The sequence below is a fragment of the Arvicola amphibius genome, chromosome 3 (assembly GCF_903992535.2).
Source record: "Arvicola amphibius chromosome 3, mArvAmp1.2, whole genome shotgun sequence".
NCBI lineage: Eukaryota > Metazoa > Chordata > Mammalia > Rodentia > Cricetidae > Arvicola > Arvicola amphibius.
This window is the reverse complement of record NC_052049.1, coordinates 90,087,259-90,101,069: the sequence shown is the minus strand read 5'-3', so window position 1 is coordinate 90,101,069 and position 13,811 is coordinate 90,087,259. Positions and strand designations below refer to the sequence as shown.

General features: G+C 46.9%; 1 protein-coding gene across 6 annotated transcripts in view; it reads right to left on the bottom strand.

Moving 5' to 3' along the window:
* Window positions 1–13,811, bottom strand: part of Smarca4 (SWI/SNF related, matrix associated, actin dependent regulator of chromatin, subfamily a, member 4) — a 97,657-nt gene that overhangs the window by 35,242 nt on the left and 48,604 nt on the right. For all 6 annotated transcript variants that reach the window (XM_038321364.1, XM_038321358.1, XM_038321360.2 and 3 more), the window contains exons 15-18: window positions 12,021–12,171; window positions 8,328–8,491; window positions 2,411–2,477; window positions 1,328–1,438 (exon numbers count right to left, since the gene is read on the bottom strand). In XM_038321364.1, coding sequence (XP_038177292.1) covers window positions 1,328–1,438; window positions 2,411–2,477; window positions 8,328–8,491; window positions 12,021–12,171 — 493 coding nt within the window. The remainder of the gene's footprint in view (window positions 1–1,327; window positions 1,439–2,410; window positions 2,478–8,327; window positions 8,492–12,020; window positions 12,172–13,811) is intronic.

The window sequence follows — 13,811 nt, the reverse complement described above, 5'->3', positions numbered from 1 at the left end:
CAGAGTTGCCAAGTGACCAGCATGTCCAGCAGGAACCACAAGACACAGACTCCAACATGTGAAGTGGGGACGCATGGGTGAAGATCTGAGACAAGGCTGTGCTATCAGGGACAACGAGCAAAAAGCACTCCGTTTTCAAAACAATGACAGGAAATGGTGCTCAGCACCTCACCCTGCAATAGGGAGGCACCTGGAACACTGGTCACAAGTAGCCATGCCCCTGCAGCAGGTGGCACACACACACAACAAACAAATGCAGGTCCCAGGTAGGGGCAGTGCCAGACCTTTCCTCCCCAGAGTCTGACAGTGACTCCAAACTCCAAGGACAGGGTTAAACAGAGTGAGGTTTCAGGTAGGAGCCCCAGGAAAATTCCTGGCTATGTCTCTTATGACCACAATGAATTCCACCTCTCATAACAAGCCTGTCCGAGGTACCATTTGAAGATACAGAAGCTCGGCATAGATTACCGGTGTGAACCACTGACAGGATAGTCAGTTGTTTTCAGGGCCTCATGCATGGCTTGGGATTTGGTTTTGTACACTAGAGTTGGTACCCTGTGGAAGGCCTATATGGTAAAAGGCTGCAATGGAGCTAAGTCCTTGGGTCTTGATATACTCACCTGTCAGCCTAGGAACCCACAGTAAGTGCACACATTGCTAGCATTTTGCAAAGAAACCTGACTATGAGTAGAGGTCCCATCCCCAAGTGAGTTCTTTAATACTTCCTGCTGGATTACCAGCTGTGGGGGCCCAGCCCTATCTCCCAGCTTCCATCCCGGTCCACACTAGGAAAACAAGCTTGGACAGATAGAGATTGGGTAACTTCATGCCACTTACGGCTGTCAGTAACAACAGACAGAGCCATAGCCTCCCTGGACAGGGGCCCAGCTCTAGCCCAATACATACCCACCACAGTGCTCACCCTCAATTGTTCCCCGCAGTGTCCACCAGACCCACAGTCAATGTTCCTGGACAGCCAAACCCAGGAAGAGGCCCACTAGGACCACATACAAGGGTGGTCTTGTCTCAAGAAGGTCAGGGGACAAATGAAGAGGCTCTCTGCACAGAGGTTGTAGGAGATGGGTGAGGGGCACTTGTCCATGTTCTGTGGAGAATCCTGACCTGACCTAAGGCCTGCTTACGATTTTGAAGGAGCCAGAGCATGGCTGTGCCCTACAAAAGGGCACAGCAGCTATGTTTTGCTCTATGTGCAGATGAAGCACTGAAGGATTCCTTCCAAAGAGCTATGACACAAGCATGCTATCAGGCATCAAGGTCATGGACTGACAGCCTGAGCTCTAGGCTGTATTTGGTGAGGATACGCTACCTTGGCCAGGATATGTTTGTCTTTGATGATATACTCATAGGTGGTCAATAAGACATTGAACTTTCCACTACGTAGCTGTGGGACGAAAGCTCGTCTTGCCGCTGGAGAGCCCTGTTGAGACAGGATGCAAACAATTTAGACTCCTGAAGAGTGTTCCTGAAGAAGGAAGATGACCCTTGTCAAAAGCAGCCAGGGACTGTGCTAAGCAAGCCTGCTAGCCTGCTCTGATCCTGCATGTACACCACCAGCTGCAGGAGAGAAATGGACACGAAGCACCTTGGGAAACTGTGCTGCCTGCACCATCATCAGTCACATTCATGGTGCCTGATCAACTCCCCTCTTCCTTGGTCCAGAATTTAGGCCCCTAACCTGGGAGATAAGTCCTTCCCTTCACATGGCAATAGCCACTATAATCACTTCATCCTGCTCCCTACTGCCTAGTCCTTCCTCATTTCTAGAACCCAGTCTCCTCCATGACTTCCTTTCTAACACATCAAGCTATAGCACACAGCAACAATGTCCTTAGACCACACGCACAGGACAGGGCCCAAGGCAGGAGTAAACAGTGCTATGCTCTGGTGGACTGGTGCCCCTGCAGCCTAAGTTTCCAATGCCAATACCTGTGGGCTAAAGGTCCCACCCCAACCATTTATCAGAGTTTGGCATGAAGTTAGGCAGAGTTAGGCACAGGCCTGGCTAGGGACCCAGGACACTCATTGTCATGCCACACCAGTGGTCTATGTTCCTTCTGTTCTCATATACAAATGGGTTCTAACCAGAGTTCTGGTGAAGACAATTCCTCAGCCAATGTACCCATGTCTGTATATATGCTGAAACCATGCTTCACATGCTCTACAAATGGAATATTTGATTTTGACTTAAAAAAAAAAGCATCTACACCACAAAATAAGTTAACATACATTCTGCATTACCACTAAGACCATGTGAGCATCAAATAAGCACCAAGCCCGGGAGCCTTGTGCCTCTAATGCATAATGGCTTCTTTTTGCGCTCCTTCACCATCCCTACCCATGGCTGTGTTTCCTAACAAGTTGGAAGACACCATTTCAGTCTGTGACATACCTTGTAGGAAACCTTTGCCACTGAGGGGGCCCACTTGTCAAATTCATATGCCCAGTTTGACAGTGTCCTGAAGGGAAAAGAAGGGATAGTCAAGTTCTACTAGATTAGGCAACAGTGAAACCAACAGGCCTTGTATTCAGAAATACCATAGTAAACACACTGTGTCCCATGGGAGCTTTGTGCACAGGGGTAGGAGAAGAGTGGGGTGGCAGCAGCCAGAGAGAAAAAGACACTGGGTTCTAGAGGGGAAGAACAGATACACACAAAGATATGGTGCTGGGAAGCTTGCCCAGGGCAGAGCCAGGAATAGGTCTTAGGGAGCCAGCCGTGTCTTCAGTGGGCGTTCATGGGCCTCTTGGTGAATGAATATGTAAGACACTACAGATTTGCTGCAGCCAGGACTGTGGTTTAACACAAGGAAAACGATCCTGCCACCAACTTAGACCAAAACCAGAAGCTATAGATGATCCTGTCCCAGAAGGGGAAAAGCAAAAGCAAAGGGTAAGCAGACCACGAGCACAGGGGAGGGGGCAGAACCAAGACCTTTCCTCAGGACAGACCTGAGAGCCTTCTTTCTTGGAGAATCCTAGGAGGCTGAGCAGGAGAGAGAAATGGCTGAGGAATTCAAGAAAGAGTTTGTGTCCCATTTTTGATTTTTCCTACCAGAAACTCCATTCCTATGCTTTCCAGTGACTGCCTAAGTTCCATCTAATCAGAGTTCAAGATGCTGGGGTCTCGCTGGCATAGAGTTAACTTAGCTGGACTAGGCGACTGAGGCCCTGACTCTGCCATCCTTCTAGCAACCTAGGTGAGATGAAGGGACAGTGCAGTCACTTTGAAGCCCTAAGGCAAGCAGCCTACAGACAGCTCTCACGACACAAGTGTGAATGGAAAGAACACTTAAAGACAGTGGTGGCGCACGCCTTTAAACCTAGCACTCGGGAGGCAAAGACAGGTGGATCTCGGATTTTCAAGGCCAGTTTGGTCTACAAAGTGAGTTCCAGGACAGCCAGGGCTGCAGAAAAATCCTGCCTCAAACAAACAAACATGTTGTGAGCAGAGGAGCTGTCCCCAGTAATCATCTGACATGTGGCGGCATGGGTGGAAGAGAGATGCTACCCCCATACCTGGGACAGGTGGAAGAAAAGCTAGCCCTGGGGCCATGGGAACAGAAGGGCTGTCCCTGACCCTCACCAGGTGAAGCGCTCAAGAGACTGGCCCTTGTACCTGGACTGGGTAACACAGTGAGCTAGCCCTGATGACACCACACAAGTGGTATGGGAGAGCTGATCCTGAAGGCATGGAGGCAGAACTAGCCCCACCCCTAGCTCACTGCTACAAGGGGTGAACTAGCCAGGACAATGCTGGAGAGCTCACCCTGGTGGTGAGGACAGGTAAGAACTGGTGGGCTGATCAACTTGCAGCTGCCTAGGCACAGGACCAGGGTTATGACTTGGCCTGTTCCAACATCCACCCCATCTATGATCTGCTGGAGCACGTGAAGGGGCCTGACCTGCAGACCCATAGCTGCAGGATCTAAACAACACAGGGAAACAAGAAGATATCTGTGAAGAGTCCTAGTGAAGGCCCAGCCATCAACAGTGTAATAGAAACCAGAGCTCTTAAACCAAACAAATCACTCTATGCAATGAACACTTGCAAGTCAAGATATATGGACAAAGGGGTTTATTGTGTGATTCACTGTTTCCATGACGAGATTAGTATTATTATTTTTGTTGTTTTTTAAGACAGGGTTTCTCTGTATAACAGTTTTGGCAGTCCTGGAACTCACTTCATAGAATAGGCTGGCCTTGAACTCACCGAGATCCACCAGCTTCTGCCTCCCAAGTACTGGGATTAAAGGTGTGCACCACCACCGCTCAGCCATGAAGAGATTAACTTGTTCTCCCCTTAAATTTCGTTTTAATGGAAAATGGTTGCATGGGGGAAGGATAGTTGCAAATGGATGGGGAAATGAATGGGATCAAGATGCATGATGTGAAAAACACCGAACTTTAAAAAGATAGATGGATGGATGGATGGATGGATGGATGGATAGATAGATAGATAGATAGATAGATGATAGATAGATAGATGATAGATGATTGATAGATAGATAGTTGAAACTTGAAAAGTGAGGAGGGAGGGGCTAGCCTGCATTTTCACACTTACCGTTTGTTAGCCATTTGTTTGTTTTGTGAAACAAGGTTTTTTTGTGTAGCCCTGGAACTTGCTCAGGACTCACAGAGACTGCTGAGTGCTGGGATTAAACCACTACCAAACAAACAAACAAACAACAAACACAAGACCCCAACCAACTAACCAACCAACCAATCAAACAAGCAAAGTTAAAAACACTTCGGAACCTGGGATGTCTGGTAGTACTGGAAACCATTGGGCCAACTGCATGCCCAACTATGAGGCTGCCCCTTAGGGAAAACTAGTGGCTAAGCTACTATGGTCTTCCTGCTATTGCAAAGCATGATGGAAGTCCAAGAAAGGCACAAAGAAAAGGAAGGCTTGAGATGCATGGAGACCTGCAGTAGGAGGGAAAAAACCGGCATGTCACGAGGAGCCTGGGGATCAGGACACATACAAAAATATAAGAAAGGCAAGGAACTCAAATGCAAATGGCAGTGCAGAGGCAGGTTGGGACAGCTGGATATTGGACAATAAGGCACGCCCCAAGGTATAGGATATGTGTCTAGCCAGGAGGAGATGGGATGAAGAGCATGAACATGCCTGGACAGAAACCACACAGAAAGACTGCAAGTCAATCCAGAAACACACCCATCCAGGAGGCAGCAAGGAGCTCCAGAAAGGTGGCAGTACAGTGCTCTGGTGATTTGAATAACAATGAACTCACAGGCTAAGCTTGAATATTCAGGCTCAGTAGCTCAAACTGTTTAGGAAGGACTAGGAGGTGTGGCTGTAAAAGCTATGTCACTAAGGGGCTGGAGAGATGGCTCAGCAGTTAAGAGCACTGGCTATTCTTCCAGAGGACCCAGGTTCAATTCCCAGCACCCACATGGCAGTTTAAAAAAAGAGGTGTGTCACTGGAGGTGAATTTTGAGATTACAAAAGCCCACATTATTTGCAGTATCTCTCTCAGCCCCATGCTTGCGGATCAATATGTGAGCTCTCAGGTGTCACTGGTACCACGCTGTTGCTGCCACCATTAACTCTCCAAAATCCTATGCCAAGCTAAATGTTTTCTTTGATAAGCTGTCTTGGTCACAGCAACAGTAAAGTAACAAAGACAGGTTTTCAATACAAACTGTGAGCCTCAGATAAAGCAGCTGCCCTGAAGTGGGAAGCGGCTGTTTACAGCAACTGGCAGAGACTTGCACGTCAGGAGGAGCCAGGAGAGTGGTCTCCTATACCTATTGCTATAGGCAATTTTAAGGTAGTATTATTTAGGTGTTGGGAACTGAACTCTGGAAGAAAAATCAAGCACTATTAATCCCTGAGTCGTCTCACTATCCCCTTTTGTTTTTCTTGAAACAGGGTCTCATCCTATATTCCAGACAGGTCTGGAATATCACGCAGCCCAGGTTGGCCTCAAATTTGCAATAATTTTCCTGCCTCAGTCTCATGAGTGAGTACACAGTATGATTTCAAACACTGAGGCTCCTTAGGGAATGAGCTGATCCAGAATTGGGACAGGAAATGAAAAGAGGAACCAGGGAAATCAGCTAGGACAGAGAAGAAGAAGTATTCTAATACCAGGCGGGGCCTGCTAAAAGGATAGGAAAGTCAACTAAGATAAGTCAAATCTGAACAACTGGAAAAACCAAAGAAATCACTCAGTGTTAATGTACAGACCAAAGTATCAAATAAGCACTCATGTCATCACTGAAAATAAATGGAGTGGCAAAAGGGAAGAAATCAGAATGCTGCTTGCGACATCCACCTTGAACAGCTCCATATCCACAGCCCTGAGCATCCAACACAACAAATTAGTAGAGCTGGGCTTGGTGGGACATGCCTTTAATTCCAGTACTAGGGAAGCAGAGGTCAAGGGTCTCTGGGTTTGAAGCCAGTCAGGTCTACAGAGTGAGTTCCGGGACAGCCAGGGCTACACAGAGAGAAACCCTGCCGTGAATAACATAAAACAACAGAGTAGTGGAGAAACCACAGCACTCAGTAGTGCTCCTGCCTGAGTGGCATGGTCAGGGTTGGAAAGGGCATGCTGTGGGCAACACAGACAGGAGGGAAACGGAGGGTACTTCACTTCCACAGTTATGGGCACAGTCTAGCAATGGAAAATTTCAATCCCACAATGAGGACAAAGCAGAAGTCAATGAAATACACACTCATACAGGACACTTGCCTAGCATTCTGAAAAGCTGGCTCCACACCCAGCACCTCTAACAAAAAGTCGTGCAGAGGCACTCAGGAAGCTGAGGCAGAATCTTGAGCTCAAGGCCAGTCTGCGATACATGAGACTATCTTATAATAAACGACAATAAGAAAGCTGAAGTGACTCAAGTTAGAGTGCACTCTAGGCACCATGCCAGTGGTGGCCCTCAACTGTGACTGAGCCTGAGGAACAAAGCGGAACTGAGAGGTAAGTGTGAGGGCCTCTCAGTGAGTCTGTGGTTGCTGCCACGCACCACCAGAACAAAAGGATGAAATTTCATGGAAGGAAGTAAACAAATGGAGAAAGAGGCAGCTCTTGCTAGTGGAGAAGTACAAGAAACACTTGAAGAAGGAACCACGTTGGAACAGCCCTGGGACAATCACTGCTGGCAGGACTCTACTGTGCCTGCTGTGATGTCTGCAGCAGTAGAGGAAATGGGGCATTAGCTCCAGCCTGGTGGCTACCACTAGACATTTAACTAACAACAAAGGGCTTCTTGTTAACTAACTCTTACATCTTAAATTAAACCATTTCTATCAATCTATATATTGCCACGAGGCTGTGGCCTACTGGTAAGGTTGCTAAATTTCCAATGTGTCCTTCATGTCCTTCTACATGGATTCTCTTTGTGTGTGTGTGTGTGTGTGTGTGTGTGTGTGTATGTGTGTGTGTGTGTGTGTCTGTCTGTCTCTTTCTCTCTCTCCTGACTTCCCTCCTGGCTTTACTCTGCTAAGCCATTGACCCAAACAGCTTTATTTATTAACCAATGGTAATAAGAACATATTCACAGCACACAGAGGGGGATCCCACATCATATGGTGGTGGTGCTCAGGGGCTGCACTCTAGGATAAGGCCAGTCACACACAGAGACAACAGAATCAGACTATCTGCCTAGGCCGGGGACTGATTCAGGGTCAGAAGTGTAACACAGGCCAGGCCAAGGAGATCTAGCCCAAAGGAGGGTTGAGGCAGATGAACTGCTTTAAGCCATCAGATTTCTAGCCTGCTGAAACTAAGAAATGCTGAGTGGGAGACTGCAGGATGGCAGAATTTACGGGCACCTGTGTTGTATATGCCAATCTGAGATGTACTGTAAGAGGACACTGGGCCGTACGCAGGGCACAATGCGTATAAGAGAGTACAAAAGCTTTTGCTTAAGAGTCAAAAGTAGCCCTGCCATTTCATTCCCCCAAGAGGAGCAGGGAGCCACTGACGAAATCTAAGAGCTGACCCATGGCGTATGGGTGGGCTCCGCACACCTGCCGTCAGTTAAGAGGCAGATAGCAATGGGCTGACGTGTGCCTCCCAAACGGATGTACTGCAGCCCTCATACTCAGAACTCAGACGTGACTGAAGCAGGATCTCGTCCTAGTCTAAGAGACAACCATGTGAAGACGAACAGAAGATGGCCACGATGTGAAGACAGCTGTAAGAAGGCCACAGAGAAGCTCCAGACCAACCCCATGCCACACTCTGGACAATCCACTTCTACCCTGCAGGAAAAAGAAACCCCAGCTGCACCCGGACTGCGACCAGAGTCAAGGTCATACATACGAGAGAGGCACAATGATGAGGAAGGGCCCGTTGATGCGCTTGTGCTCCATGAGGTATGTGATGAGCGCGATGGTTTGGATGGTCTTTCCCAGCCCCATCTCATCAGCCAGGATGCCATTCAGGTTGTTGTTATACAGGGACACCAGCCACTCTAAGCCCTTGATCTGTAAGGGCAGAAATGTGAGGACCATGTTCACACAACGAATATGCCACCTGTAGCTACTCTTCAAGGCACTCTCCGGTGGACTGCCCAATCTTCCTGCTGTGCTCACCCAGCCATACTTACTGTGAAAGCAATGGGGACTATGCTAAAGATGGTTATGATATTTTTTTGTTTTATTTATTTATTTATTTTTTGAGATAGGGTTTCACTGTGTAACAGCCCAGGGTGTCCTTGAACTCACTCTGTAAACCAAGCTAGTGTTGAACTCTCAGAGATTCACCTCCTCTACCTACCTCCTGAGAGCTGGGATTAAATGTGTGCACCATCACTGCCCACAGTGATTTATTTTTAAAATGGAAGTCATCTCAGCATTTACTGCCACCTGACAATAATGTAAGAGCTATCAAAGAATAAGACTGTTTCATGCTGTGCTTCCAGCAGAAAACACCTTTACGCCAGTGCTGTCTCCTCCATGCTTTACCGCTCCATCACCGCTAGCTACGACATGCTGTGTCTGTCTCAGGCTCTCCTGTCAGCATGATTCAACTCAGTTGCTTTCTTGCCTTTGTTGTAGACTGAATCTCTTCTGCATCGTGTATGATATTCATGCAAACCACTAACTGAACCCTCTCCTCCAACTGTCCATAAAGCACGCCTGAATCCCAGGTCTCCTTCACAAGTGTCTGAACATGAGGCTGGTAGCTACACAATTACATTCTGGCCCTGGCCAAGGCATGCCATGGTAGAAGGCACAGAGACCACACAAATGAGATGCCAGCTCAGAAATTGATCTATTAATAAATGAATTCTAACTGTTTTAGACTTATGTCATTATTTCATGTGTATGAGTATTTGCCTGTATGTATGTATGTGTAGCATCACGTGCGCCTGGTGCTTGGGAAGGACAGAAGAGGGTATTAGATCCTGAGACTAGACTTAGATTTGAGCCACCATGTGGGTACTGGGAATCAAACTGAGGTCCTCTACAAGAACAACAATTGCTCTTAATGAACTGAGCCATCTCTTCACCTCTAAACACTTTAAGACAGGATTCGGTCCATGGATTAGGAAAGAGAAGCTCAGAAGTAGGATGTGCTCGAGTGGGCAAGGAGACCTCAAGGGCTCTTTAGTGTGGGCAAAGGTGACCTAAAACTTCTGCTTTGAATGTGTGTGATGTATAGATCGTGTATGAATGCATAGTATATGTGTGGAAGCCAGACACTGTTTATCAGTGTTCCCTGCCACTCGCAGCTTCCTCAATATTTACTAAGAGAGCATCTCTCACTGAATCCAGAGCTTTATGATTTGGCAAGGCTGGGAAGCCAGCTTGCCCTGGAGATGATGTCGCCATCATCTTTTCTTTTAGTTGTTCAAGACAGGGTTTCTCTGTGTAGATCTGGTTGCCCTAGAAAAGCTCTGTAGACCAGGTTGGCCTTGAACTCACTGAGATCCACCTGCCTCAGCCTCCTGAGAGCTGGGATTAAAGGCATGCAACATGACCACCTGGCCTAATCCTCATTTTTAAGTACTAAGTGCTTTATCAACTCAGCCATGCCCCTAGCCCACTACCTAAAACCTTCTCATTCTCGGGAGTGTGGTGAGGCTTGGACAGATGTATAGTGGACTAAAAGAGCTCTCAACAGCCAGCAGCACTGCCTGGCACAGAACAATGGACCACACAGGAAAGCCTGCCACTCCATGGGATACTTCAATGCCAGAACCAATTAGTGCTTCAGGGGAATGTGAGATGAAAACATCAAATGACCAATGACTACCTAAATGTTATTGTAATGTTAGTAACGACAGGAAGGTTGAAGAGGTGATCAAGGGATACACTGCTTGCCTACTCACACAAGTCCATGGGTTCCCGCCCCAGCACCACACACAAAAATTTATTACATGGATGTATTACACGTGTGTGCACTTATGTGTCAGTCAAAGAACAACTTGAAGAAATAATGCCTTCTACCATGAGAGTGTAAGGGATTGTACTGAGGCCACCAGGTTTGGCAGCAGGCATCATCACGTACCAAACAATCTTGCAGCCTCCTCCCAGATGCTTTAATTTTTTCTTCTTTGTTTTTGTTTTAAAATTTGAGACAGGATCCCACTGTGTATCTCTGGCTGGCCTGAAACTCACTATGTAGATAAGGCTCGCCTTAAATTTACAAAGATCTATCTGCCTCAGTCTCCCAAGTGCTGAGATTAAAGATTTCATTTTTGGTTTTTCAAGACAGGATTTCTCTGTAGCTTTGGAGCCTGTCCTGGAATTAGCTCTTGTAGATGAGGCTGGCCTCGAGCTCACAGAGATCCGCCTGCCTCTGCCTCCTGAGTGCTGGGATTAAAGGCGTGCACCACCATTGCCCAGCAGGTTTTCCTTCTTAAGCCCTTGCTGTTTTTCCAGGAACCCGGTATGGACCTGGTCAGAGCCCATCCGCCTGGCCAGTTTTAATTAAAGCTTGCTTCAAATTTGGCTTTAAAAAAAAAAAAAAAAAAAAAAAAAAGAGCTGGGCCGGGATTAAAGGCGTGTGCCACCACCACCGGCTCTCAGATATTTCTTTGTGTGTGTGTTTGTTTTGAGAGAGTGTCGCTTTGCTGTACTAGAACTAGAGCTATAGAAAAGCCTAGCCACAAACTCAAAGAGCTCTGCAAACCTCTGCCTTCTGAGTGCTGGATGCACTAAGCCCTGCACAGGCTTTTTTTTTTTTTTTTTTTTTAAATAGAGGATTTTTCAAAGCATGGACGCTTTCCAACTGAATATAACATAAGAAAAAAAGTTTGGACTTTTTTTTTTTACACATTAGGCAGGACCTGGGCAACTTGCAATGCTATTAATTAATTACACTGGCCTGTGGAATTCCAGTGAATGCTGATTTGCTTCTGGAAGCTACATAGGCATCTATGTAGAATCTAAGAGTTCTCCTAGGGAAAGTGGGCAAGAACAGAGGCCACAACCAAACAAAAGCAGGAAGATAAAATCTTTGGATGGAGTGAGTTTGGCTCCCTTTTAGCATCTCACAGATGAGACTACTCTCAGATATAGAAAGAGAATTTCCCAGCCAGGCTGGTCTTCTTGCCTCCCACAATACGGGCCATTCCTCTGCTCCCAGAACAAAGTCCTGCTCAGAGGTCCAGGTGGTGATGGGTCTTGAGGTGTGACGCACAGCATCCATGCGAGGCCACCCCGCATTGACAAAGGCTACGTCCTTTGTGCATATAGCGCTCCTCTGCCTGGAGCACCTGGAGCTTACTCAAGTTTTAATACCTTCTGGCAGCTAACCTTTCTGACCATAGCTGCTTTAGACCAGGAAACTATCTGGGTTTAGTGCTATACACCTTTCATTAGGCAGAGGCAGATGGATCTCTGTTGAGTTTGAAGCCAGAGTGGTTTACAGCATAAGTTCCAAGCCAGCCTGGGACAAACAGTGAAACAAACCCTGTTTCTGAGAAAACAAAAATTGTGGTTCTTCAGGAAAAGTGACTGTTGCCTAAGTATAGCCACCCGTCATCCCTGCTGCCTCCTGTCTTACCTGGTACTGTTTGAGGACACCGTTGACCATGAGGGCTGACTGCTTGTCCACTCTCTCCGTGACAGCATGGGCCACAGCATAGTAGGACTGCAGACCACGAGCAAGGGCCTGGGACACACCGTACTCATCATCCACATCTTGCTTGGCATTCCTGGAGGGACACAAGCTGTGTGAAGACACACACACCCTTCCTGTGATAATACACTTCCATTAGCTGGAATCAGCTGCCTCTGTCTGCGACTTACGGATCAGACTGCGAGAAACACCGAGGTGGGAATCACAGTGAAACTAGCAGCTGATCCCAGCCCAAGGACCAGATGATCGCCTCTGACATGACACAGGCTGGTGAAGGTCATGCCACTCACCACAGGAGGTACTGGTGCTTAGGAGCAGCTGCTCACAGAACCAGCACTTTGTACCCGAGTGCTTCTGAGATCCAACCTGAACTCATTTTGCTGCTGCTGTTTACATCCATCTTTATCTTCTTGAGACAGGGTCTTAGTATGTAGCTCCAGCCAGCCTTCAATTTGTCATCCTCCTGCCTAAGTCTCCCATTTCAGAACTGGTTCAAGAATTCTTTTTCTTCATTTTACATTCTGAGGTTTTAAGAGACCATTTATTTGTGTGAAGGGTGTACACAAGCCATCACATACATGTGGAAGTCAGAGACAGCTCACTCCTTCCAAATTCAGGTCACCAAGATTAACATCAAGGACATTGCAAGTCATCTTGCTGGGCCTTCACTTTTCTTCTTCTTCTTCTTCTTCTTCTTCTTCTTTTCTTTAAAAAGACATGGTCTCACTATTGTAGCCATAGCTGGCCTGAAACTAGCTACACAGACCATGAACTTGTTGCAATCCTGCCTCCTGAGTGTTGGCATTACAAGCATTCAGTTCTGATGGAGGAGTGTCTATGTGTTACTTTCACTGGTTAATAAAGAAACTGCCTTGGCCCTTTGATAGGACAGAAAATTAGGTAGGCGGAGTAAACAGAACAGAATGCTGAGAAGAAGGCAGTGAGGCAGACGCTTCAGACAGTCGCCATGCCTCTCCTCTCTGAGACAGATGCAGTTAAGATCTTTCCTGGTAAGCCACCACCTCGTGGTGCTACACAGATTACTAAATATGGGTTAAAGCAAGTTGTGAGAATTAGCCAATAAGAGGCTGAAACTAATGGGCCAGGCAGTGTTTAAATGAATATAGTTTCCGTGTAATTATTTCGGGTAAAGCTAGCTGGTGGCTGGAGCCGGGGCGTCGGGAAGCGGCCCACTGCTCCTTTTACACAGTTCATTCCTGGCTCAATAAGTTCTTTTTCTTTTTTTAAAGAATTGATTTTTAATTATGTGTGTATGTGTTGGAGGGGTCTTGTCCTTGAGTGCAGGTGCCTGACAAGGACCTCTGGAATGCTCTGGAGCTTAACTTGCAAGCACTTGTGTAACTCTGGACACTGGCACCAGAAATCCAACTCGGGTACTTGGCAAGAGCAGTGTGTGTTTCTGATTGCTGAGTCCATCTCCGGTCCCTCTTTTTCTAACAATTAAAAGTCAGTGGTGTATGGCTGGCATATGAATGTGCCACCAAGTATATGAATTCAAGGGAATCAAACTCATACGGTTAGGATTGGCAATGCTTTTACCAGGAGTCATCTTAATGGCCCCTTATTTTTCATTTAGAGTGATTTAAACTACATGATGTGGCTATACTCACCTATACCTCCAGCATTCAGGAAGGAAAATAATTTCACGATTGAAACCAGTCTGGGCAATAGAATGAGATCTCATCTCAAAATTTA